The sequence below is a fragment of the Pleurodeles waltl genome, chromosome 10 (genome assembly GCF_031143425.1).
Source record: "Pleurodeles waltl isolate 20211129_DDA chromosome 10, aPleWal1.hap1.20221129, whole genome shotgun sequence".
In the NCBI taxonomy this organism is placed as follows: Eukaryota; Metazoa; Chordata; class Amphibia; order Caudata; family Salamandridae; genus Pleurodeles; species Pleurodeles waltl.
Genome location: NC_090449.1, coordinates 731911254 through 731938837, shown reverse-complemented (window position 1 = coordinate 731938837; position 27584 = coordinate 731911254). Strand labels below are relative to the sequence as shown.

At 43.9% G+C, this 27584-nt stretch overlaps 1 protein-coding gene across 2 annotated transcripts in view; it reads right to left on the bottom strand.

Annotated features, from left to right (window-relative positions):
• Positions 1 to 1059: 1059 nt before the first annotated feature.
• ZNF438 (zinc finger protein 438) overlaps positions 1060 to 27584 on the bottom strand; it is a 104132-nt gene continuing 77607 nt past the window's right edge. For both annotated transcript variants that reach the window (XM_069211264.1, XM_069211265.1), the window contains exon 5: positions 1060 to 4495. In XM_069211264.1, coding sequence (XP_069067365.1) covers positions 3904 to 4495 — 592 coding nt within the window. In that variant the 3' untranslated portion in view covers positions 1060 to 3903. The remainder of the gene's footprint in view (positions 4496 to 27584) is intronic.

Below are 27584 nucleotides of genomic sequence, written 5' to 3'. Positions count from 1 at the left end.
GTGGCAACACAGTCTTAACTTCTATGGCAGTAAAGGGTGGTTTGGGATAGGTTTAATCCGAAATGGAGCCGGACTGCTGATGCATTATAGTTTTCGGCTAAGTGATCACAAGCCAATCACAAGATTGAAATTCATCTTGAAGAAAAGAACTTTTAACATTGTCAGTCCAACACCAGATGGCAGGATAGCGCAAAGAACACAATCTACAACACATGCTGCAAACACAAATAAATCAGCAGAAAAGATCTCTGAATGCACATCAAATCTGTTAAGCACTCGGTGATTTGTCTGAGCCATGCTCTAGCAGATAGGAATATTGTATGGCAAAAGATTATCTGGTGCAGAGCGCTCTGTACTAAATGAAGCAATGCTGAGTAAGGAAGTCCATTGGAACTAAAAGTCAATTTTCAAATTGTTTTGGTTTTTCATTTAAAAAAAAATATATTAAAGCAGAAGAACAAGAACTCAAATAGAGGTGTTCCCAAAGTCCAACATAACTGCTCAAAATTATTCCAAAGCTAAATAGCCAAAGCAAAATGGACTTTTTTCGCTTCACGCAGGTGTTCTTTTAGCCAGCTCTCAAATCTATATTCCAAAGAGGACCCGACATTCACATTATTTTGCTACACACGTTAAAAGAAATGTGGCAGGGGTAATTCTCTGCAAAACTATTCTCTGAGAGGCCTTAAAATCAAGATACCCAATTCCATGGATTTTCACAATTCTACAAGAAGTGTCTCATACAAATCAACCAGTGAAAGGACACCCAGGACAACATGCATCCAATGAAAAATAAGTTACCTTGACGATGAAGAGTAAAGGTGGCGATGCAGATTAGGAAAGGCAATGCTCTGAAACCACACAACAGATCTAAGCTTGTGTTTTTTAACGCTGTATAACTTACTTTTATAGTAGCTTTAAAAAGAATGGTTAAAAGGAAAAGAGAATGTATGATATCCATAAAGAAGCAATATCACCCCCTCTATGATTTAAAAAATAAAAAACACAAGTTATGTAATACATAAAACATAATTTTATGAATAATGAAAAACAATGAGATACTTTAGGACAAACTTGTGTATTTTGACAATTTATACTTTGAAGCTATGCTGTGCATAAAAGTATAAACGCACAAAATATTAACATGCAAACTCAAAAGTATAAGCAAACATTACTTCCAAACAGCATTAAAAAAAAGGACATGGATTCCAACATACTGTATATTTAACAGTATACGTTTTCCTGTGCATTCGTTACTCACCGCTCAAATGAAAAAATAAAAAAACAGGATATGAATTAAAACCTGTAAGTCCTTATGAACTTGGAAGTTGCAAAGCATACCGAGTGCCTCATAACAACAACATAACGAAAGTGCTACAGTATTTTTCAACCTGAACGGTGTGCGATGGATAGAATTAGCAGTGTAAGAAACTATTCTGAATGGGATTAAGTGCAGGATTTCAATTAAAAACATATTTCTGTCTCACATTCTATTTGTAAGTTTTCTGCATGACAAATGTGATAATATTTTAACATTATCAACACATAAAAACTGCAAAATTAAAACGAATATAAATTATCTAAACACGGTTATTAACTTGTGAAATTAATAACTTTTTTTTTTTTTTAAACAAAACACTTATGCAACAACTATTTCGGAAGATAGTGCAAGCAGAAGGAAACACACGTACCTTCTACAGAATGTAAAATTTGCAGAAAGGATGGTTCCCATAAAGGATTCGAATTCAGAACAATCCTTTAAATAATGCCTTTAACGTTTTTTTTTATCTAATAAACATGTGGATTTTTCCACTTAGTATTGTTTTTAAATGTCACTTAACATATTCCATTATTACAAAAACTAAATACTCTAACTACAGTTATATCCATACTATACCACATCAACAGTTGATGGCAGTGCAGGTATAAGGAACTTTTAGAATTAATCTGCTAACCAATGGCAACTGCCACCAACTTTACGTCATAGGGAGAACATGCAGAGTAGTTCTTTCTGAAATAGGAGCTAATATAAAGTAATTTAAAAAACAAACATAATACTTTGGATTAAAAGGTAAAAAATACGTATGCTTGAAAACTGGAACCGCATTCATGTTATGTAATGAAGGCACGCATACTTCGAAATGCCCTCATATGGTCCCCTAGGCTTTCAGCAGAACTGTTTCATCATGAACTGTTTTTAAGCATGGGAAAGCAACAAGAATATCCTGAAATACAATTTCAGAAAATGTGGATGTAAGATACATTTAGGTATAACAAGCAATTAGGTTGCTATTAAATGAATGTGGATGTTGAAAGCACATGGAGATAGGGTGAAATTCATGAACTGTAGAATGAGTATATAGGTTACCATAAATAACATCAGTCTACAGATGAACATGAAGTGGCCAATTTGGGAAGAGGGAGAAAGATAAAATAATCTAAAAGAAGGTGGAAAGGTCAAACCGGAACACTAATTAAACATATATAGAGACAACCACTTGATTTGAGATCCCCAAACACACTGGATTTGAGATCCCAAACTATGGTACCTGAAATGTGCCCGTGTAGTAATTATTTCTTTGAAGTACTGAGACCATTTACACCAAGTCATTTACAGTTTGCAATGCTTAACTATTGCAAATTCTAATAAAGCGCCTTTTTATTTTACAATTTTTCGCAAATAGTTACAGAGCTATTATTTAAACTGTAGCAACAACCATCACTAATTTTCCGCTCACGGTGCTAGTTTCGATAGTCACTCTGTACATTAGAACTTTATTTTCCAAATATAATATTATAATGTACAATGGTCAATGTTATTCAAATGAAGGAAATAAAAAATAAATAAAAAATCTGCTAACACAATTATTCTGCCTTGCCAGCAGTCAAAGGTAGGCAGAGAGAGAGAGAGAAAATGCAGTGGAGTGGGAATAACACTAAATATTCTTACAGGGCAGAAATTATAGTCTTCAGTACACGATTTTAAGGTTACATTTTTGGCGCACTGATTTCAGAATGAGACCTAAATTCTATAGAAACGGCATAACGGGCTCGTTTAGTTTCTTTATGGCCATAAAAATATATCCAACAGTAGAAGTGATAGTTGGTATGCACATAAGCCTCATACCGCTAGTGGAAGAAAAAAAAGTCAACTGCAAAGCCTCCTTGTAATTTAAAATGGATAATACTTGAAATCGAGGTTTGTAAAACGTTCTACTATAGCCATAACTGCTGAAATATTATTTAAACAGCACGATTTAGTGCAACAGGTGTGACAAAAACCACACAAAAAAAGAACAGGCACTTCCACTTCACAGCAGATTTTTCCATAAAATTCGGTGATGGTATTCATTTTGCAATGGCTTTCTGGAAACACGATTATTCATAAAAAAGTGCCCTGAACTAACCAACTTCATCACCATTAAAGAAAAGACAACCTTCCTCGATCGGAATCGGAACTGCTTCGTTACAACAAACTTCATGTCAGGAAGTTAGGAAATGCAGAGTGTTATGCGACTGCCACCTTCCTATCTAGGCCGTCAACAAGGTGTGCCCAATCAGCATGAAACAGAACAGGAAATTAGACGACCTTTTTCAGAAGGCTTGGGTATCTGACAGTTCACTGTGCAGATCTCAACGACCACAATCATGCGGTTCAAGATGTCAGGTGCCAAAGTGCTGAATGAGCAAGAGGAAGACGCCTAACAGACCTGAGTCTAACAAGCAAAAGCAGAGAAAAGCGTTTCACATAACTCTGGTGGGAGTAAAGGTTACTGTCGTATCACACTTTTGTGTTAAGATGCTTTCTTAATGAGGTTCAACAAATAACCCCGTACACCGAGCTTTTAACATGTGCAATAAATAGACAACATATAACTGTGAGCCACCTTAACATGTTCTTAATTATTTTTGCTCGAAATAGGAACTGAAAATAGTCCAGAGTACAGAGGGTTCTTCGCAACTGTGCTGATTTTGCCAGTGGGAAAAAAGATCCTCCTTTCGTGCAAACATCTGCGTGCAGAGAACACAGTTTAAACCTGAATTACAATGGAGCTTAAGGTTCTGGTTCTGCAAGGCAGTGTCAACTTCCTGTAGCTCCTGAACTGGTTCGTCATTTCCCAAAAGCACATCCTTGCTTTCCACCGGTGCGGTTACTGAATCCGCATGGAAAAGGGACATGTGCTTCTTCAGTTTATGTCCAGAGCAAAACTCCTCACAGTGGTCGCATTTCACGAGACTTCGTCTTTCGTTCCATTGCTTCCAGTGGAGTGCTGCATGCTTCAGCAATTCTTCCTGTCCTCCGTCGGCAGTCTGCACCTCGCCCTCCTTCGGATGCCCATCAATCTCTTCTCCATGATCATACAACAAATGGAACTTCATTTCGGAAAAAGTTAGAGTACTGAGGTGGCATCGTCCACATTTCATCTGCAATTTAACTTCGTCTTCACCGCTTTGATTTTGTAAGAATTCATCTTCGATGTTGGAAGTGGTTTCCCTACCAAGACAAAAAAAAGTGTTAGGTATGACAAACGTCCACTTGCTTATCATAAATACGTACAAGCCCCAAACTAACGACTGTTCACCTCCTCCAATACAAATACTTGCAATGCAAGCGGATTAAAGGTATGAGCAGAGAGTATATTCACCACCCACTGATGTGTGGGTGGTGTGACTTTAACCCTGCCTAAAATGTATCTTACTTAAAAATGCTGCAATACATTATAAAAACATATCTAACACGTGTATTTTATGACTACCACAAATTCACATTACTATATATAAATATAAATAAATACACTTTGTAGTACTGCCAATCCTACTAGTTAAAAGTTTCTTGCAATTATAGAATGTTTACATGATGAATATATTACATAAAGTTACCTGGAATTATTTGATTTACTTATTTCAGCGATCAAATAAAACGAATGTGGCTGTGCAGGACAGGAGAGATATTCACAGGGTACTGGCAAATAGAAAGGCATAAAATAAACATGCTGTGGAAGAGGCTCACGCATGATCATGGAAAGTTGGAAGTAAGCTGTGTGCATGCACAGATTGTACTCAACCAGTGCAATGCAGCGCTGAGCTGACATGTACGTTGGCATCGTTTGAGTGCGTTTCTCCTGGGGTCAAGGCCAATGTGCTGCATTCTTGAAGCACTGAGGGCGGACCCTTTTACTAGCTACCTACTTCTGGCAGTGCGGCATTAAAGCCTTCCCATCCCCTGTTGCGAAGCCGAGTTCTAAGGTGGCAGAAGGGAGCCAGAGATGATTTGAGGTTCTGTCAAACTTTCCATGCACTGTGGACAAATGTAAGGACATTGCAGCCTCGCAACGAAGTTCACATCACAAGTCGAAATCAAGCACCGAATGTGCACAGGCAGCAACGAGAAAAGCAGCAATCTCTTTAGTCACAGATTGTCCATCATAGCTTACTCTGCTAGCACAGCTGTAGAGCATCTGTTTCACAGCAACAATGCCTAGTTACGGTAACCAGTGAGTGGCTGATAAGATGGGGTTAGCATGAAACTAGACCAATGGGCTGTGTTTTGTACTAGCGTTTTCTTTGCAGTTGTTTGGGACAGCGTAAGTGGTCAGTTTCAACAAGGCTTCTAGCTTTTTGCTTACACCATGGAAACATGAGCTTTTAGAAGTCTGTATTTTGTGGTCCTAAAACTGCTTTCATGTTGAAGTTTCTGTTTGTGAAAGGGCTCCAGGGGAATAAATCCAGATAAGTGAATAAGAAAAAACAACCAAAATACATAGCTATCTCTAATGGCAAGCATCTAATTACAAAGGTGCCTCCTTAGAAGGATCAAAACGAACTCCAGAGAGGTTATCAAAAAGGGTTCATGTAGAATAAGACCATGAAACAATAATTCAGGATTTTTCCCTTCTGGCACTGTGAACCAAAACCAGTGGGCATGCTCTAAATTGTCTTCATCTATCTCCTCAGTGGAAATGGAAAAATGTACTACCTTAGATTTTGATAGAACTAATAAGGGTCTCAGACTACCCAGCTCAAAGTATTTTTAATAATCCTGTAACATCATAAAGATGCCCTGTAGGTTTCCTGACATACTGCAATCCAAGGTGATTTTAACAGGGGAAGACCTTCAAATCTAAAGATGGTGTACTGAAAAATAGAAAAAACAAAGCGAAGACTGGCGCACCAATACAAATACTGATCGGGTCATCCTGGTTTGTGGGAAAAGCAATGGGGATCTGCAGTGAGGGATTCTGGTACTCCTAAAATTCCGAGCCCAGAACACAGTGTTTTGGGTCAAGGGTAACAAGTCTTCAAATTTATTTTGTCCATAGGACAAGTAGATCCAATCACTTTGAGATGTCAGAATACCCTACCATAGTTTGGTTGTGGCAAACAGGATTGCCTGCTTCTACCTTTAGAATAATGCTTTAACAGGCATCTGACAATATACCCTATCACCGGAAAACATCTAACTCTGCACCACATAGTGTGGAGTGAGGACAATGAATGTGCTTGAGCCTAGTCCCCCGCTGATGTACACTGTAGTGCATTTTACTTCTCTCTCTCTCTCTCTCTCTCTCTCTCTCTCTCTCTCTCTCTCATATGTCTCCCCTTGGTAAATTGGTGAACTTGCACTGCTTGTGGTATTTGGGAAAGATACAAGTATGTGCCTTTGCACATCCACATTTTTCACACATTTTTGTGTGGAGGTCGTTTTGATTCATCTAAGACAACCCATTTGTAATTAGATGCCTGTCATTGTGAGCCATCTTTAAGAGTCAAACGAATGTAGTGGAACTGTTATCATGTTTAATAAGAATGCATCTTCACATTGTGGAAGTAAAGCAGACAAGCATCATTACCCTCAATGTGCTTGAAGGAGGGACCAACCCAACAACCCGAAGTTTGACCGAAAGACTTATGCACTTGGTTTTTATAAGTCATACAAGTGCAGTTCATCCACTTATGAAGCAGGGATGCTGAAAGATGCAATGTCCTGCTGCATACATTACCACAAAGAGAACCTCCAGACAATAGAGACAACTACCATAGGACTTAGATTAGAAAAGAACACATCCTTAACTTTGTCAGTAACATGGGCTTTCTGACACTCTCTGCAAACCAGGCCTTACCCAGATGACATCCACCCTCCTTGTCGGTCATAAATGTTACAGACTATCATTTGTTGTCTCAAAACCATAATGTACAGTGCTTGGTTGCCTTCTACTTTCATGATTATATGCCCTTGTACTCTGCCCAAATGAAACCAGAACAAAAGCTTCCTGAATCTTCAGCAGGGAGAGTTGCAAGCAAAAGGATCTTGTTCGTTGAAGCACTGCTTTCTCCATGCGGTCCTATTCCGTAATCCTTAAGGCGGCACCCAAACGTCCGGGACTTCAAAAGGTGTTTTGAGGAAGCGAAGCATGCAACAATATTTCTCTAGCAACTATTTAAGGACTAGCAGAGATACCACTTGTACAATACTCACCTCAATGTTATTCTTTGTGCAGTAGGTAGAAAGTGCACGGGCCTCTGTGATATGGTCTGTCATTTTCAGTTGACATATCATATGAGCAGCAGGATTTCGAGTAACTTAGACTCTCAAATTAGGCAGGGAGGCAGACAAAGGGATTCATTATATGATGAGAACGTATGGCTCTTGCTATCATAATGGTCCGTGTTGTGTTTGGAAGAGGCATGTTATGTTCTTACAGGCAGAACTAAAATAAATTATTTTTTTCCCTAGAAAAAAAACACATCTCAAAGGTTAAGACCGTGCTGAAAGAAAGAGGGTGAGGGTGCATTTGTGGGCCATATCAAAAACACAGAATGGGCTTTGCACCAGCCCACTGTTTAGCAATGGTTGCCCATCTTGTCACTCATTTGCTGGCTTGTTATTTGCTTGTTTTCCTTCCTCTGCTTGTATTTGCCTCTCCCCCTACTACCAGAGTTTCTTTACAATCCTTTTTTATTGGATGTCCTGTATTATTCCACTGCTCAAATTTAGGGACCTACCTTTTCCTTTTAGCACTGTGAGAGTGCATGTTCTCCTCCTCTCCCCTGTGTGTAGCCCCCTTCCCCATTCCCAACCATTTTGTTCCCCCATGTGGAATTTTTTTTCCCCATTTACTATTTTCTCCCACCTGCCCTTCCACCTTAAGCTAATCTGTTGTACTCCAGTCCACTTACTGGCACACCTTCCCCATGTTGATTTCTTCCTGGTACAAATGTTTTATTTATCAACTTTTTCAGGGCCTTGTCGGCTGCCATGTGGTTGCGGGCTGCTGTTAAAATAATCTTTTTCTTTTTCCATTGACTGCACCAACTGATGTACGTTATCTTAGGATGCTTAATTAAAAAAGAAGCAAGACATGGTGCCAGTGTCGTTCTGTATGCACAACCATGACTAGCGACACAAGCATGCATACACCATCATACATGTGTGTACGCCATCATGTGGCTGTCGGCAGCACCATTACTGCCACTGCGTCATTTTTTTATTTTTTTTATTGCCAATGCTGCACACAACACTGGCAAAAAGCATTAGCAAAGCAGATAGTTCGAGAAGGCAAGACTGACTAGCTTCATTAGTTCTTGTTCTGAGCTGAGCACAAGTCAACTAGACTATCTATTCTTGGATGGCATATAGAAACTGGGTCAAAAGCTCCAAATAACTTGTGTAACTGAAAATCCATTTGTAACTTACGTGGCATCTACACAGGATTACTAATAGACTAGAATACTACAAATGACAAAAAAAGTTAGTACATCAATGATAACCCTTGTGGGCTTGGAGGTGTTCAGTACTGTTACATTTCCACATTTTCCAGAATAAGCCTTCATAACATTTATTCTACAGAACATCAAAGCCCGATTGGTGTCCTTGTTCCCATTATGGGAAGCGGAATGATATTGAGGAATTGTTATATACTTAAAACAGGACTTGAGAAAAATTACCAAAAATGCTTTTTAATCAAATCAAACAAATCACAAACAAGTGCTACACAATGAGGTGCTGGTTTCGGAAGAGAGGCAAAAATAAATCTAATAGCATCTCCTTTGAGCCTTCTGAAATTATATTAGAACACAGTAACGCTGGGAGCACTATTAAAGACAATGACATCACTCATTTAACGGCTGGTACAGGCCTTCTGCTCTAAAATACCAATGTTGGTCTTTCTACTTCTCCCTTTATATTTTAAAACATTCTATCCTCAGTGAGTGGAATATTCGAATAGTTTTATAGTCCTTCTGCCTCAGGGTATACAGGTGGTTAAAGGGCCTCTCACTGGTTATAGCCCTTGGCTCGGACCTTTTGTTCAGGTTCAGAGCCTTTACCAATCGGTATAACCTTTGGAAGGGGACTATAAGGTTAAAACGGTTTAAACATTGCTTCATCATTTATTAACTGGCAAATACGGATTATATGTGCTCTTTCTACAGGTTTGTAGTAAACGGGAAAAGAATAAATTAGGTAACCATGATGAATTCCAAAATATCAATTTCTAAAAAATAAATACAATTCTAAATTCAGTAAAGTAACATACTTCAATGATCTGTATAATCCACTGTCACAAAAAAGTCTGCCGGAAAACAAACAATAGCTAGTGTTAGCAACTGAGGCTTGCTGCAGAATAATTTTTTTACTGGATACCGACCTTTAACTGTCATTGAAAATTTCAAGTTAACACATACCGAGTAAACGTTTTTGGTACCCCATACTAAATCACATGCTATTAGACTATTTCCTCAAGTCGAATTAGTAATACTCTGGTGATAAAGAACAAGTTACATCTTCAAGGTAAACCCCTGTAGGGGTTCTTTTATACAATCTGTTTAAGTCCTTTTTTCCCTTACTCCTGTGCCTTGCACTAATTCATCTCTTCTGCCTCATTTGATCCGATTCCCAACACAAGTCACAAAAATTTAACAGGACAACATTTTGATACAATTCACCTATTAAGGTAGCATGTGAATATATAAACGACACCAAAGGTAAAGAAAGGCCCACTGACTACACACCAACATTTTGCAACATGCCTTTAATTTTGTGATGCAATCTATGTCTTTGATCACAAAATATGCCTTTACAAATATTATTCTAATAGGTCACCATTAGTGACACCTTGTGATTGGCTGTATAGAAATGGCGATCGTGGCCAGCAAGGAACAACAAACAGCCATCCCTCCACTGGCATTGGCAAGAGGGAAATCTGTGCCGCTTTAAAAAAAAAAACGATTCTAGCTTGGGTATACATCGCAGGAGGAGCACGGAGGGGTCTAATGCCTAAACTGAAATTGCAGTCACAAATCATTGCATTTTAGAATTAGGTGTGTATGTGGGAAAGGGTAAGGGTGCGGGGGTGGGTGATGATGTCTTTTTCATGGAACTTCCTAATTTAATTTCAAATAAGCTGGTAAACCCACCCTTAACCTTAGTAAAGCACTTTCTGCAAAAGGGGTTTAATAGTTTGTGAAATGCCATCTGACGCTCCAAAACACTCATCAACTAATTGGGGGGTTTGCATACATCTGGGCCTTATTCTTCACCATCAACTTTTTATAGATTCACACATTGTGTGGATTAGATACCACGAAGTGAAAAACAGCGTGGTGGGCAAAGAGATGCCCTATTGGTGGGGAAAAGGTTCTTTACACAACTGTTACCAGAAAACAGCATAGGTCTTTGCCTCAGTATAAACTTTAATTCCCATGAAAGGTCCAGTGCGATTTCCAGGTGGTGAATTTGCAGACGTATACAAGTGGCATATTGGTCATGAAGGCCACTGTGGTGGCCCTTTCTTTTGCAAGTGGACAGTCATTCTCCAAAACAGTTCCCTGGCTGCATAGTGGTATGCAAAGTTGATGGCGTCCACAAGCCCACTGTGGTGGTTTTAGCCACTGCTTGCCCCAGATGGGACTGTCTGAAGGCTACAAACAGATTTTTTGCAAAGGGATACTGAACAGAAGCTACCCTCTTTCGTATGTTGAAAATGGTTAATGCACTGCAATCATAATAAGCAATATCCTTCTTGGAACTATGTGTCTGTAGCGGTCTCCCGCCAGCGTGGCACAAGACAGGGCTGTCCATTGTCCCCTCTGGCAATGGAGCCCCTTTGCCTGTCATTTGCCCCAGGCGCTGGGGGATCCCGGTGGAGCGAACAGAGTATGTGGTCCCACTATATGCTGATGAAGCGCTAGTGTTCCTGCGACGGCCGGACTTGTCAGTCCTCCTCCTTTTAAATTTAATGCAGGAGTTTTAAGAATTCTCTGGCATGCGGGTCAATGCATCCAAGTCTGCCCTGTTCCCCACACGGATATTAGGTGTGATGCCCCAGGAGTGACTTCCAAAGACGAGCATTCCATGGCACTGTGATAAGATAAAGGTATAAGAGTATCTACCTCACCCGTGGAGGAACAACTATCCCATGATACTAACCTGGGCAGAGTAATCAGGGGACAGAGCGCCTCACGAGACTTCTGGAATACAGAGGCTGTCCCTGATGGGAAAGATTGCTCTGCTGATGATGGAGGTTTTACCGCAATGCCTATATGCTCTTCAGGGCACCTTACACGAGGTCCCCCAGAAGGTGTTTGAAGACCTAGACAAGCATATCTTACAACTATTGTGGGCTGATAAGCACCCAAGGGGTGGACTCGCCATGCTCTGGATGGAATGGAAGGAGCCGGTTGGGGGGGTCGGTCAACGCAGTTCCAGATCAGGAACATTACTATCTGGCCACACATCGCCAGCATGTAGTTCACTGGTTAAACGGGGAGGATAATAGGGAGCGGGTGTTATTGGATGGATTCCATGATGACCACCACCAGGGAGAACTCCTCATGAGGGGCAGGGTCGTCCCACACACAAGCCCCATGTGATCCACCTGACCTTCCGTTTGTGGGACTGCGCAGAATGGCAGTGATAAGGCTAACACCCTTCACTCCTGATCTAGGCATCTGGATTGTTGGTCGACTCTCCCATATAGCTCAAGTGATGTCTACTGAGAAATGGCAGGAGGGTGGCTGTATCATGCTCTCTGATTTATATCCTGACAGTCGCTTCATCACTATAAATGAAGGTTTTGGTGTGTTTGGGTTGGGTCAGGATCAAGTCTTACAGTGAGAAGATAGCAGCTATGGTTCGCCGACTCTGGCGATAATTCCCAGAGGCCCCTGCTCCTTCGATGACGCCCGTTACCTTGCTGGTGGTCGACAACTGATTACACACTTATACTCGGCTCTTCAGGTTGACAGAGACATGGCGCAACTCTAAGTGGAAGAGCGGTGGCAGGGAGTGTGTGAAGACCACATCATCCCTATGCAGTGGGAAAAGATACATGCAGGGGTCGGAACGGTGTTGGTAAACGCGCTGTTCAAACTAGTCCAATATAATTACACTCATATTGTCTAACTTCCTCCAGGGAAGCTCCACGCTATATACCTGTGGAGAAACCCCCACTGTTGGCGATGTGGTGCAACAAATGCAGATATTGTACATGTAGTTTGGGACTGTCAGTATCATCTCCCAGAATCTGAGTATAATCTAACACATATTAGGACAGTGACTGGTTGGATGGTTCCTAGACAAATGAAACCATATCTACTGCGCCTACTCACAGACAACCAGCACTTCCTCGAGAACCTAGCAAATGCTTAAAGTGTCCACACAGTTTGTTTATTGTCGTCCTGAAATAGAACAGAGGATAAAGCTAAAATATAGTTTGAAGTTAGCCTTAAAAAAGCAGGGTTCAATGGTGAAACATATATGGGACGCTTGTTTAACAATAGGAATTATCCTGACAACTGTATTCCTTAGTTGGAAAGCACTACTTTATGAAATTAACTTGAATTTCATGAAACACTTGCAATATGGAGAGATCTTGTACTGTATAGCTAAATACTGTGCAGAAGTCAACATTACATTAGTGTTACAGATAATGAAGTGCATATATTTTTGGAAGAGTTAGGCGGTGTTCTAAGTTATTGTGTCAAATGTAGGCTTAAGCTGGAGCCCCTACCCAAACTGCATGGTCTTCTAAGAACCAGTGGGCAACAGCTGTGTTGTAAGTGCACGCAGAGCTCAGTCATATCCTCCTCAACTGCTAGTAATAGATAGACCTATACATACATAGAGTTCCCTACTGTGCAGGGTGTGATCAACTGCAGAATTACAGCACAGAGAATTATGTTTGTGAACAATATAACATATTAAAGGCAGACACTGAAAACTGTGGAGCGCTTGTAAAGTGTAAAGTACTATGTGCAGACAGCTGAAGTGCTGTATGCACTTATAAGAACAATTAGGCACTCTGGAAATTCGAGGGGGGTTTGAGGGGAGCAGTATTGGAGTCACTTGTTTTTTCCTCCAACAAATTCTAGGAAAGAACGCTTTTAGTGGTGAACTACTGATCCTCTTCCTGAATTTCTCAGAATATCCAGATTTCAAAAATGCGGTGTGATGCAGTTTTACACATCCTAAGATTTGCAAGTCACTCTCAAACACCACTAGATGGATAATTCAACAATTGCTCACACGCAGTACCGCAATGGAACCTATGTACACATAAATTAAATCAAGATATAGATCAGATTTCTAAGTCAAAAACGCAACATACCTGTTCGTACAAGTTCACACCGTTCTCGAATCCCAGGCTGCCTGTTTTTTTTTTGTTTTTTTAAAGAAGAAAAAAAAAAGTATGGTGTTCCAGAGTGTCGGCTTCCTAGCAGAGTATCTGGCTGTTTACCCTCATTTCAATTTGGCTATCTATATTGGATATGGCTGCAGTTCTTACTTTCTGATATACAATGTCACGTGTACATCCATACAAGAGCGATATCTTTTAGACTGGAAAGAGTTTGAGTATGTAGGATGTCGTTACATTAGATGTTACCTATACCATGGATGATGAATCAGAAGTGCAGAAAATGTTTATTGTGCACACTATATTGAGGTTTCCAGGTTGTTGAGTGTTGACAAACAGGGTACTATCAAACCAAGCCACACCACCTTTAATATTCACCGCCCTCCCGAATCCACTTCTCCATTTATGTGAGGGATGATATTTCCTTAGGCTCCAAGCTTCTGCAGGTGATAAGATGGAGACAATACCCTTCCTCACATTTACGTGAAACCTGTGCCCAAAATGCATGCACCATGTACAGTGTTCACCTTTTGTGCCATTGCAGGATCCTCATTCACACATGTGAGGAAGTATTTTTTATTGGTAGGAGCGTGGGATTGCAGGATGATAAATATTTTGCTCTGTTGGAAGCACATTTCTGCATTTTCAAACATGTACATTTCAGGAAATACCACCGTCTAAAAACATTCTGACACTTGTGAAGCATCATGAGAAAGGAATGTTGCAAAATCCATGGATTTAACATTCCCAATCTTTACCAGAAGAAGAGCTGAAATGTAGATGGACTGGGATTTAAAAGAGCCATACCATAAGCCAGTAACGTCAGTCCAATGCATTTTTTTCTTTCTTTTTGTTTGGAAAAATTATCCCTGATGTTAGATAGGCATCTCGGGACTTCTGGTTTGGCTGTGTTGTAGCCATTCTGTACATTATCTTGCACTAATTTATCTTCTGCTATACCATGTCATTCGATACGTTTCCTCCCAATAAGACAATTGATGATAAAGGCAGACTGATGCCGCTGTTGTAGCTTGGTATTTGCGGAGGTCTTCCCCAGTCCGTAGAATGCCTGCAAATAATTTTAGGAAAGGCGTGCATCAGGGTAACGGTAAGAGGAGATGGGGTGCCTTTAAGGCATTTGGTTGGGCGAGTGAGTTGGGGAGTTTCCCTGTACACATTCTAGGTACACTATTCCCTTCTAGTTGCAATTTATAATAAGATTACTTTTGTGGTACTGAGTGTTGACTTTTGTCCTTTCACCTGCTGCAGTTCACTGTTGGTTTTCTCTGGTGTTAGTAGAATATTTTCAATTTCTAAGTGAATATTCCTGTTACACTACTGCCTTCTAGTTGTACTTTTTAATAAGATTGATTTGTGGTGCTGAGTGGCTGTTTCTGTTACCATTACCTGCTGCAGTTGTCTGGCCTGAGTAGACCATTTTACATTTATTTGTCAGAAGGCTGTGTAGGCAACAGGACTGCGCGGCTAAAGAAAATATAGCTCAGTCTTCACTTGAGCAGAGACAAAACTTCCAAACTGTCCAAAAGAGCAAGACATAGAAAAACAACTAGAATTCAACAACACTTTAATTGGTTTACCTGCAGGTAGCCTATCCTATCCAAAAAGGTAATACATGAAAAACCACTCCTGTAGATTTTGTGTGCAGCAACCAACTAAGCAACAACAAATTGAGAAATGTAGAACTTACAAAGTTCCCTTTAAGGAGAAAAATACAAATGTAATAAAGAATCAAGAGAAATAGACACAGGTTACCATAGGAAGGGAAGAGTCCTAGAAAAGGTAAGCATCTCTTAACACATTTGGCTACACTTTTGTTGAATGTGCAATATTTGGGCTAAAAATCCCCTAAACCTTTTTGGAAGGTTAAGTAAATACTAAGTACCATAAACCAATCTGAACATAAATTAGCACAACATGGCAATAGTGCCCCACGTCTATTCACTAGTTTATCGAAGTTGTTCAGGGTCGACTTAATAAGGTACCCTGATGCACACCTTTTTCTGTGAGGAGACTGCTGTCCTTCCAAGCTTTTTTTCTCACAAGAAGTTGTAGGGCCGGTTTCAGAACCTTAGCCATCTTAAACGGGGTATCGTACACAAGACAGTAGTTTATTATGGATCCACTGGTTGGCTCATGCAGGTACACGAGACGTAGGCCTCGCTGCCAATGAAGGCCAAATTAGAAAAATAGCTCCCTCAGTTGTGGTGCTGGTGTATGGGACCAGTAATAAGCATAAGAGGTAGGCACTGCCGTTTTAATGTTCCTACTCACAAGGCAGAGGCATCCAAAAACTGGAAAATATTCCAATCTAGTTCAGTTCTAATTCTGGATCTGAAGAAAAGCTGGTGAGTAATATTCCTGAAATGCCCTTAATAGGCGCATCCCATCTTATCCCATACCAGTTCTTGTCCACATCCTCTTTCTCATAAAATAAAATAGCCTATGTATTGAGGCATTGATTTTCAGGCGAAGCACATCTCAGATAACATCTGGGAACACTAAGAATGCATAATGGGATTACATGAAATGTAATAAAGGTGGCTCTTATTTGGATTTAGTTGCTTCTGCCAGTAATGGGTTTGAACCTGCTGGTGGGAAAAGCCTTTGCCTGTGCTCTACTTAGGTGACCTACTTGATTACAAAAAATGTATGTTTTTGCTCTTCTAATCTAATTTTCTAGATCTACGAGAGACCAAATGTAAGGAAATGCCTCCTTGGCATGGTTGCCCCCTGACTTTTTGCCTTTGCTGATGCTATGTTTACAATTGAAAGTGTGCTGAGGCCTGCTAACCAGGCCCCAGCACCAGTGTTCTTTCCCTAACCTGTACTTTTGTATCCACAATTGGCAGACCCTGGCATCCAGATAAGTCCCTTGTAACTGGTACTTCTAGTACCAAGGGCCCTGATGCCAAGGAAGGTCTCTAAGGGCTGCAGCATGTCTTATGCCACCCTGGAGACCTCTCACTCAGCACAGACACACTGCTCGCCAGCTTGTGTGTGCTAGTGAGAACAAAACGAGTAAGTCGACATGGCACTCCCCTCAGGGTGCCATGCCAGCCTCTCACTGCCTATGCAAGTATAGGTCAGTCACCCCTCTAGCAGGCCTTACAGCCCTAAGGCAGGGTGCACTATACCATAGGTGAGGGTACCAGTGCATGAGCATGGTACCCCTACAGTGTCTAAACAAAACCTTAGACATTGTAAGTGCAGGGTAGCCATAAGAGTATATGGTCTGGGAGTTTGTCAAACACGAACTCCACAGCACCATAATGGCTACACTGAAAACTGGGAAGTTTGGTATCAAACTTCTCAGCACAATAAATGCACACTGATGCCAGTGTACATTTTATTGCAAAATACACCCCAGAGGGCACCTTAGAGGTGCCCCCTGAAACTTAACCGACTGTCTGTGTAGGCTGACTAGTTCCAGCAGCCTGCCACACTAGAGACATGTTGCTGGCCCCATGGGGAGAGTGCCTTTGTCACTCTGAGGCCAGTAACAAAGCCTGCACTGGGTAGAGATGCTAACACCTCCCCCAGGCAGGAGCTGTAACACCTGGCGGTGAGCCTCAAAGGCTCACCCCTTTGTCACAGCACCGCAGGACACTCCAGCTAGTGGAGTTGCCCGCCCCCTCCGGCCCCGGCCCCCACTTTTGGCGGCAAGGCCGGAGAAAATAATGAGAATAACAAGGAGGAGTCACTGGCCAGTCAGGACAGCCCCTAAGGTGTCCTGAGCTGAGGTGACTAACTTTTAGAAATCCTCCATCTTGCAGATGGAGGATTCCCCCAATAGGGTTAGGATTGTGACCCCCCTCCCCTTGGGAGGAGGCACAAAGAGGGTGTACCCACCCTCAGGGCTAGTAGCCATTGGCTACTAACCCCCCAGACCTAAACACGCCCTTAAATTTAGTATTTAAGGGCTACCCTGAACCCTAGAAAATTAGATTCCTGCAACAACAAGAAGAAGAACTGCCTAGCTGAAAACCCCTGCAGAGGAAGACCAGAAGACAACAACTGCCTTGGCTCCAGAAACTCACCGGCCTGTCTCCTGCCTTCCAAAGAACTCTGCTCCAGCGACGCCTTCCAAAGGGACCAGCGACCTCTGCATCCTCTGAGGACTGCCCTGCTTCGACGACGACAAGAAACTCCCGAGGACAGCGGACCTGCTCCAAAAAGACTGCAACTTTATTTCAAGAAGCAGCTTTAAAGAACCCTGCAACTCCCCGCAAGAAGCGTGAGACTTGCAACACTGCACCCGGCGACCCCGACTCGGCTGGTGGAGAACCAACACCTCAGGGAGGACCCCCGGACTACTCTACGACTGTGAGTACCAAAACCTGTCCCCCCTGAGCCCCCACAGCGCCGTCTGCAGAGGGAATCCCGAGGCTTCCCCTGACCGCGAGTCTCTGAAACCTAAGTCCCGACGCCTGGAAAAGACCCTGCACCCGCAGCCCCCAGGACCTGAAGGACCGGACTTTCACTGCAGAAGTGACCCCCAGGAGTCCCTCTCCCTTGCCCAAGTGGAGGTTTCCCCGAGGAAGCCCCCCCTTGCCTGCCTGCAGCGCTGAAGAGATCCCTTGATCTCTCATTGACTTCCATTGCGAACCCGACGCTTGTTCTAACACTGCACCCGGCCGCCCCCGCGCCGCTGAGGATGAAATTTCTGTGTGGGCGTGTATCCCCCCGGTGCCCTACAAAACCCCCCTGGTCTGCCCTCTGAAGACGCGGGTACTTACCTGCTGGCGGACTGGAACCGGGGCACCCCCTTCTCTCCATTGAAGCCTATGCGTTTTGGGCACCACTTTGAACTCTGCACCTGACCGGCCCTGAGCTGCTGGTGTGGTGACTTTGGGGTTGCTCTGAACCCCCAACGGTGGGCTACCTTGGACCAAGAACTGAACCCTGTAAGTGTCTTACTTACCTGGTAAAACTAACAAAAACTTACCTCCCCCAGGAACTGTGAAAATTGCACTAAGTGTCCACTTTTGAAATGGCTATTTGTGAATAACTTGAAAAGTATACATGCAATTGAAATGATTAAAAGTTCCTAATGTACTTACCTGCAATACTTGTCAAACAAGATATTACATGTTAAATTTGAACCTGTGGTTCTTAAAATAAACTAAGAAAAGATATTTTTCTATAACAAAACCTATTGGCTGGATTTGTCTCTGAGTGTGTGTACCTCATTTATTGTCTATGTGTATGTACAACAAATGCTTAACACTACTCCTTGGATAAGCCTACTGCTCGACCACACTACCACAAAATAGAGCATTAGTATTATCTCTTTTTACCACTATTTTACCTCTAAGGGGAACCCTTGGACTCTGTGCATGCTATTCCTTACTTTGAAATAGCACATACAGAGCCAACTTCCTACATTGGTGGATCAGCGGTGGGGTACAAGACTTTGCATTTGCTGGACTACTCAGCCAATACCTGATCACACGACAAATTCCAAAATTGTCATTAGAAATTGATTTTTGCAATTTGAAAAGTTTTCTAAATTCTTAAAAGACCTGCTAGGGCCTTGTGTTAGATCCTGTTTAGCATTTCTTTTAGAGTTTAAACGTTTATAAAAGTTTGAATTAGATTCTAGAACCAGTTTTAGATTCTTAAAAAGTATTCCAACTTTTAGAAGCAAAATGTCTAGCACAGATGTGACTGTGGTGGAACTCGACACCACACCTTACCTCCATCTACAGATGAGAGAGCTAAGGTCACTCTGTAAACTAAAGAAAATAGCAATGGGCCCCAAACCTACCAAAGTACAGCTCCAGGAGCTTTTGGCAGAGTTTGAAAAGGCCAACCCCTCTGAGGATGGCAACTCAGAGGATGAAGATAGTGACTTGGAGGGAAATTCCCCCCCTCCAGTCCTACTTAGGGAGAGCAGGGCTTCTCAAGCCCTGACTCCACAAATAATAGTCCGAGATGCTGGTTCCCTCACAGGAGGGACCAACAACTCTGAAATCACTGAGGATAACTCCAGTGAAGAGGACATCCAGTTAGCCAGGATGGCCAAAAGATTGGCTTTGGAAAGACAGATCCTAGCCATAGAGAGGGAAAGACAAGAGATGGGCCTAGGACCCATCAATGGTGGCAGCAACATAAATAGGGTCAGAGATTCTCCTGACATGTTGAAAATCCCTAAAGGGATTGTAACTAAATATGAAGATGGTTATGACATCACCAAATGGTTCACAGCTTTTGAGAGGGCTTGTGTAACCAGAAAAGTGAACAAATCTCACTGGGGTGCTCTCCTTTGGGAAATGTTCACAGGAAAGTGTAGGGATAGACTCCTCACACTCTCTGGAAAAGATGCAGAATCTTATGACCTCATGAAGGGTACCCTGATTGAGGGCTTTGGATTCTCCACTGAGGAGTATAGGATTAGATTCAGGGGGGCTCAAAAAACCTCGAGCCAGACCTGGGTTGACTTTGTAGACTACTCAGTAAAAACACTAGATGGTTGGATTCAAGGCAGTGGTGTAAGTAATTATGATGGGCTGTACAATTTATTTGTGAAAGAACACCTGTTAAGTAATTGTTTCAATGATAAACTGCATCAGCATCTGGTAGACCTAGGACCAATTTCTCCCCAAGAATTGGGAAAGAAGGCGGACCATTGGGTCAAGACAAGGGTGTCCAAAACTTCCACAGGGGGTGACCAAAAGAAAGGGGTCACAAAACCTCCCCAGGGGAAGGGTGGTGAGACAGCCAAAAATAAAAATAGTACAGAGTCTTCTACAGGCCCCCAAAAACCTGCACAGGAGGGTGGGCCCAGAGCCTCTTCACAAAACAATCCTGGGTACAAGGGTAAAAACTTTGATCCCAAAAAGGCCTGGTGTCGAAACTGTAGTCAGTCTGGACACCAAACTGGAGACAAGGCCTGTCCCAAGAAAAGTTCCACTCCAAACTCCAATCCAGGTAACACTGTAATGGCTAGTCTCCAAGTGGGATCAACAGTGTGCCCAGAGCAAATCAGGGTCCACACTGAAGCTACTCTAGTCTCTGAGGGTGGGGTGGATTTAGCCACACTAGCTGCCTGGCTGCCTAACATGCAAAAATACAGGCAGCAGCTCTTTATTAATGGGACAAGTGTAGAGGGCCTGAGGGATACAGGTGCCAGTGTCACCATGGTGACAGAGAAACTGGTTTCCCCTGGCCAATACCTGACTGGAAAAACTTATACAGTCACCAACGCTGACAATCAGACTAAAGCACATCCCATGGCAAAGGTAACTTTAGAATGGGGAGGGGTCAATGGCCTGAAACAGGTGGTGGTCTCCTCAAACATCCCAGTAGACTGTCTGCTTGGAAATGACCTGGAGTCCTCAGCATGGGCTGAGGTAGAACTAAAAACCCATGCAGCCATGCTGGGTATCCCTGAACTGGTGTGTGTAAAAACAAGAGCACAATGCAAGGCACAGGGTGAAAAAGTAGAGCTGGAGTCTGGAAGAAAGGCCCAGCCTACCAAGAGAAAAGGAAAGTCAGTTGGGAAACCAACTGCAACACAGTCAGAAAAAGAGAACCTCTCTTCCCAGGAAGAAGTTCTGCCCTCTGAGGGAACTGAGCCTTTGGAGCTTGAACCTTATCAGGTTGAGCTCTTAGGCCCAGGGGGACCCTCAAGGGAGGAGCTGTGTAAGGGACAAAAAACCTGTCCCTCTCTTGAAGGCCTTAGGCAGCAAGCTGCTGAAGAGTCCAAGGGCAAGAAAAATGGAACACATAGGGTCTATTGGGAAGATGGACTCCTGTACACTGAGGCCAGAGACCCCAAACCTGGTGCCACTAGGAGAGTGGTAGTGCCTCAGTCGTTCAGAGAGTTTATTCTGACCTTAGCCCATGATATTCCCCTTGCTGGGCATTTGGGACAAACCAAGACGTGGGAGAGGTTAGTCAACCACTTCTACTGGCCCAATATGTCCCAGAAGGTTAAGGAGTTTTGCCTCTCCTGCCCCACCTGTCAATCCAGTGGTAAGACAGGTGGGCACCCAAAGGCCCCCCTCATTCCACTTCCAGTGGTGGGGGTCCCCTTTGAAAGAGTGGGTGTGGACATAGTTGGTCCACTGGAACCTCCCACAGCCTCAGGAAACATGTACATCCTAGTAGTAGTGGATCATGCTACTAGGTATCCTGAAGCTATTCCCCTTAGGTCGACTACTGCCCCTGCAGTAGCCAAGGCCCTCATTGGTATCTTTACCAGAGTGGGTTTCCCTAAGGAGGTGGTGTCTGACAGAGGTACCAACTTCATGTCAGCATACCTAAAACACATGTGGAATGAGTGTGGAGTGACTTACAAATTCACTACACCATACCATCCACAAACTAATGGCTTAGTTGAGAGATTCAACAAGACATTAAAAGGCATGATCATGGGGCTCCCAGAAAAACTCAAAAGGAGATGGGATGTCCTCTTGCCATGTCTGCTTTTTGCTTACAGAGAGGTGCCACAGAAGGGAGTAGGATTCTCACCCTTTGAACTTCTGTTTGGTCACCCTGTAAGGGGACCACTTGCTCTTGTTAAAGAAGGCTGGGAGAGACCTCTTCATGAGCCTAAACAAGACATAGTGGACTATGTACTTGGCCTTCGCTCTAGAATGGCAGAGTACATGGAAAAGGCAACCAAAAACCTTGAGGCCAGCCAACAGCTCCAGAAGTTTTGGTATGACCAAAAGGCTGCAATGGTTGAGTTCCAACCAGGGCAGAAAGTCTGGGTTCTGGAGCCTGTGGCTCCCAGGGCACTTCAGGACAAATGGAGTGGCCCTTACCCAGTGCTAGAAAGGAAGAGTCAGGTCACCTACCTGGTGGACCTGGGCACAAGCAGGAGCCCCAAGAGGGTGATCCATGTGAACCGCCTTAAGCTCTTCCATGAACGGGCTGATGTGAATCTGTTGATGGTAACAGATGAGGATCAGGAGGCAGAGAGTGAACCTCTCCCTGATCTTCTGTCATCAGACCCAAAAGATGGCTCAGTAGATGGAGTGATCTACTCAGACACCCTCACTGGCCAACAGCAAGCTGATTGTAGGAGAGTCCTACAACAGTTTCCTGAACTCTTCTCCCTAACCCCTGGTCAGACACACCTGTGTACCCATGATGTGGACACAGGAGACAGCATGCCTGTCAAAAACAACATTTTTAGACAGTCTGACCATGTTAAGGAAAGCATCAAGGTGGAAGTCCACAAGATGCTGGAATTGGGAGTAATTGAGCGCTCTGACAGCCCCTGGGCTAGCCCAGTGGTCTTAGTCCCCAAACCTCACACCAAAGATGGAAAGAAAGAGATGAGGTTTTGTGTGGACTACAGGGGGCTCAACTCTGTCACCAAGACAGATGCTCATCCCATTCCTAGAGCTGATGAGCTCATAGACAAATTAGGTGCTGCCAAATTCTTAAGTACCTTTGACTTGACAGCAGGGTACTGGCAAATAAAAATGGCACCTGGAGCAAAAGAGAAAACAGCATTCTCCACACCTGATGGGCATTATCAGTTTACTGTTATGCCCTTTGGTTTAAAGAATGCCCCTGCCACCTTCCAAAGGTTGGTGAATCAAGTCCTTACTGGTCTGGAGTCCTGTAGCACAGCTTATCTTGATGATATTGCTGTCTTTAGCTCCACCTGGCAGGATCACCTGGTCCACCTGAAGAAGGTTTTGAAGGCTCTGCAATCTGCAGGCCTCTCTATCAAGGCATCCAAATGCCAGATAGGGCAGGGAACTGTGGTTTACTTGGGCCACCTTGTAGGTGGAGGCCAAGTTCAGCCACTCCAACCCAAGATCCAGACTATTCTGGCCTTGGTAGCTCCAAAAACCCAGACTCAAGTCAGGGCATTCCTTGGCTTGACTGGGTATTACAGGAGGTTTGTGAAGGGATATGGATCCATTGTGACAGCCCTCACTGAACTCACCTCCAAGAAAATGCCCAAGAAAGTGAACTGGACTGTGGAATGCCAACAGGCCTTTGACACCCTGAAACAAGCAATGTGCTCAGCACCAGTTCTAAAAGCTCCAGATTATTCTAAGCAGTTCATTGTGCAGACAGATGCCTCTGAACATGGGATAGGGGCAGTTTTGTCCCAAACAAATGATGATGGCCTTGACCAGCCTGTTGCTTTCATTAGCAGGATGTTACTCCCCAGGGAGCAGCGTTGGAGTGCCATTGAGAGGGAGGCCTTTGCTGTGGTTTGGTCCCTGAAGAAGCTGAGACCATACCTCTTTGGGACTCACTTCCTAGTCCAAACTGACCACAGACCTCTCAAATGGCTGATGCAAATGAAAGGTGAAAATCCTAAACTGTTGAGGTGGTCCATCTCCCTACAGGGAATGGACTTTATAGTGGAACACAGACCTGGGACTGCCCATGCCAATGCAGATGGCCTTTCCAGGTTCTTCCACTTAGAAAATGAAGACTCTCTTGGGAAAGGTTAGTCTCATCCTCTTTCGTTTGGGGGGGGGGGGGGGGGGGGTTGTGTAAAGAAATGCCTCCTTGGCATGGTTGCCCCCTGACTTTTTGCCTTTGCTGATGCTATGTTTACAATTGAAAGTGTGCTGAGGCCTGCTAACCAGGCCCCAGCACCAGTGTTCTTTCCCTAACCTGTACTTTTGTATCCACAATTGGCAGACCCTGGCATCCAGATAAGTCCCTTGTAACTGGTACTTCTAGTACCAAGGGCCCTGATGCCAAGGAAGGTCTCTAAGGGCTGCAGCATGTCGTATGCCACCCTGGAGACCTCTCACTCAGCACAGACACACTGCTTGCCAGCTTGTGTGTGCTAGTGAGAACAAAACGAGTAAGTCGACATGGCACTCCCCTCAGGGTGCCATGCCAGCCTCTCACTGCCTATGCAAGTATAGGTCAGTCACCCCTCTAGCAGGCCTTACAGCCCTAAGGCAGGGTGCACTATACCATAGGTGAGGGTACCAGTGCATGAGCATGGTACCCCTACAGTGTCTAAACAAAACCTTAGACATTGTAAGTGCAGGGTAGCCATAAGAGTATATGGTCTGGGAGTTTGTCAAACACGAACTCCACAGCACCATAATGGCTACACTGAAAACTGGGAAGTTTGGTATCAAACTTCTCAGCACAATAAATGCACACTGATGCCAGTGTACATTTTATTGCAAAATACACCCCAGAGGGCACCTTAGAGGTGCCCCCTGAAACTTAACCGACTGTCTGTGTAGGCTGACTAGTTCCAGCAGCCTGCCACACTAGAGACATGTTGCTGGCCCCATGGGGAGAGTGCCTTTGTCACTCTGAGGCCAGTAACAAAGCCTGCACTGGGTAGAGATGCTAACACCTCCCCCAGGCAGGAGCTGTAACACCTGGCGGTGAGCCTCAAAGGCTCACCCCTTTGTCACAGCACCGCAGGACACTCCAGCTAGTGGAGTTGCCCGCCCCCGGCCCCCACTTTTGGCGGCAAGGCCGGAGAAAATAATGAGAATAACAAGGAGGAGTCACTGGCCAGTCAGGACAGCCCCTAAGGTGTCCTGAGCTGAGGTGACTAACTTTTAGAAATCCTCCATCTTGCAGATGGAGGATTCCCCCAATAGGGTTAGGATTGTGACCCCCTCCCCTTGGGAGGAGGCACAAAGAGGGTGTACCCACCCTCAGGGCTAGTAGCCATTGGCTACTAACCCCCCAGACCTAAACACGCCCTTAAATTTAGTATTTAAGGGCTACCCTGAACCCTAGAAAATTAGATTCCTGCAACAACAAGAAGAAGGACTGCCTAGCTGAAAACCCCTGCAGAGGAAGACCAGAAGACAACAACTGCCTTGGCTCCAGAAACTCACCGGCCTGTCTCCTGCCTTCCAAAGAACTCTGCTCCAGCGACGCCTTCCAAAGGGACCAGCGACCTCTGCATCCTCTGAGGACTGCCCTGCTTCGACGACGACAAGAAACTCCCGAGGACAGCGGACCTGCTCCAAAAAGACTGCAACTTTGTTTCAAGAAGCAGCTTTAAAGAACCCTGCAACTCCCCGCAAGAAGCGTGAGACTTGCAACACTGCACCCGGCGACCCCGACTCGGCTGGTGGAGAACCAACACCTCAGGGAGGACCCCCGGACTACTCTAAGACTGTGAGTACCAAAACCTGTCCCCCCTGAGCCCCCACAGCGCCGCCTGCAGAGGGAATCCCGAGGCTTCCCCTGACCGCGACTCTCTGAAACCTAAGTCCCGACGCCTGGAAAAGACCCTGCACCCGCAGCCCCCAGGACCTGAAGGACCGGACTTTCACTGCAGAAGTGACCCCCAGGAGTCCCTCTCCCTTGCCCAAGTGGAGGTTTCCCCGAGGAAGCCCCCCCTTGCCTGCCTGCAGCGCTGAAGAGATCCCTTGATCTCTCATTGACTTCCATTGCGAACCCGACGCTTGTTCTAACACTGCACCCGGCCGCCCCCGCGCCGCTGAGGGTGAAATTTCTGTGTGGGCGTGTATCCCCCCCGGTGCCCTACAAAACCCCCCTGGTCTGCCCTCCGAAGACGCGGGTACTTACCTGCTGGCAGACTGGAACCGGGGCACCCCCTTCTCTCCATTGAAGCCTATGCGTTTTGGGCACCACTTTGAACTCTGCACCTGACTGGCCCTGAGCTGCTGGTGTGGTGACTTTGGGGTTGCTCTGAACCCCCAACGGTGGGCTACCTTGGACCAAGAACTGAACCCTGTAAGTGTCTTACTTACCTGGTAAAACTAACAAAAACTTACCTCCCCCAGGAACTGTGAAAATTGCACTGTGTCCACTTTTGAAATAGTTATTTGTGAATAACTTGAAAAGTATACATGCAATTGAAATGATTCAAAGTTCCTAATGTACTTCCCTGCAATACCTTTCAAACAAGATATTACATGTTAAATTTGAACCTGTGGTTCTTAAAATAAACTAAGAAAAGATATTTTTCTATAACAAAACCTATTGGCTGGATTGGTCTCTGAGTGTGTGTACCTCATTTATTGTCTATGTGCATGTACAACAAATGCTTAACACTACTCCTTGGATAAGCCTACTGCTCGACCACACTACCACAAAATAGAGCATTAGTATTATCTCTTTTTACCACTATTTTACCTCTAAGCGGAACCCTTGGACTCTGTGCATGCTATTCCTTACTTTGAAATAGCACATACAGAGCCAACTTCCTACACCAAAGAATTAGGATTCTAGCAAATGTAAGATCCTGAATCTTCAGATGTGAACCCAGTCTAACTACGTGCGGGAAGCTTAACCATTACTGCTTCAGCCAACACCATGGTGGCAAGCATTTGCTCTGCTTAGTCTTTAGCCAAAACCAAAATGCGATCATCCACCATTTTAGGATCTCTTGAAAGTTTTTTTTTTTGCAATTTGGGCATACTCAGGAGCAATGTGCCAGGGTCAAGGGACTTTAACATTTTTTGCAACCCTTCCGTTGTAGCTCTTTTGGAGGGCGTAGCATCTTTGATTCGGGAGTCTGGACACTGAAGGCCTTTCTTCTGTTAGAGGGTACACATGAGAAAAACTAATGCAGTATATACTTACAGAACAGAAGTATTATTACTTACATTTCTTGATGCTGTATTCGTAACCTCATGGAAGGTCAGAACACAGTCAAATAGATTGATTCTACACAGGATGGGCTCAGGAGAACAAGCTTCCCAGTCGAAGACTGTGATAACTGTATCAGAACAAGTCATCCTGTCATTTTAGAGCTTGTGCAAGTCCTGTCAGAGACACTAATCTCTTAATAAGAAGCCTGTGACTACTGAATTTTTCTTTCTTGCTAGTGGGGCAGCTGACCTAGAACATCCCTGTGGTGGAAGCACAGCTACAAGGAGTGATTATGGTGGAGGCTCCATTCCCAGATAGTGAACTGAATGAAGAGGGTCACCCTCCTGAAGAGTCAAAGGTTAGGGTCTATGCAGGTAGTTAGTTTATGTCCTGATGGAA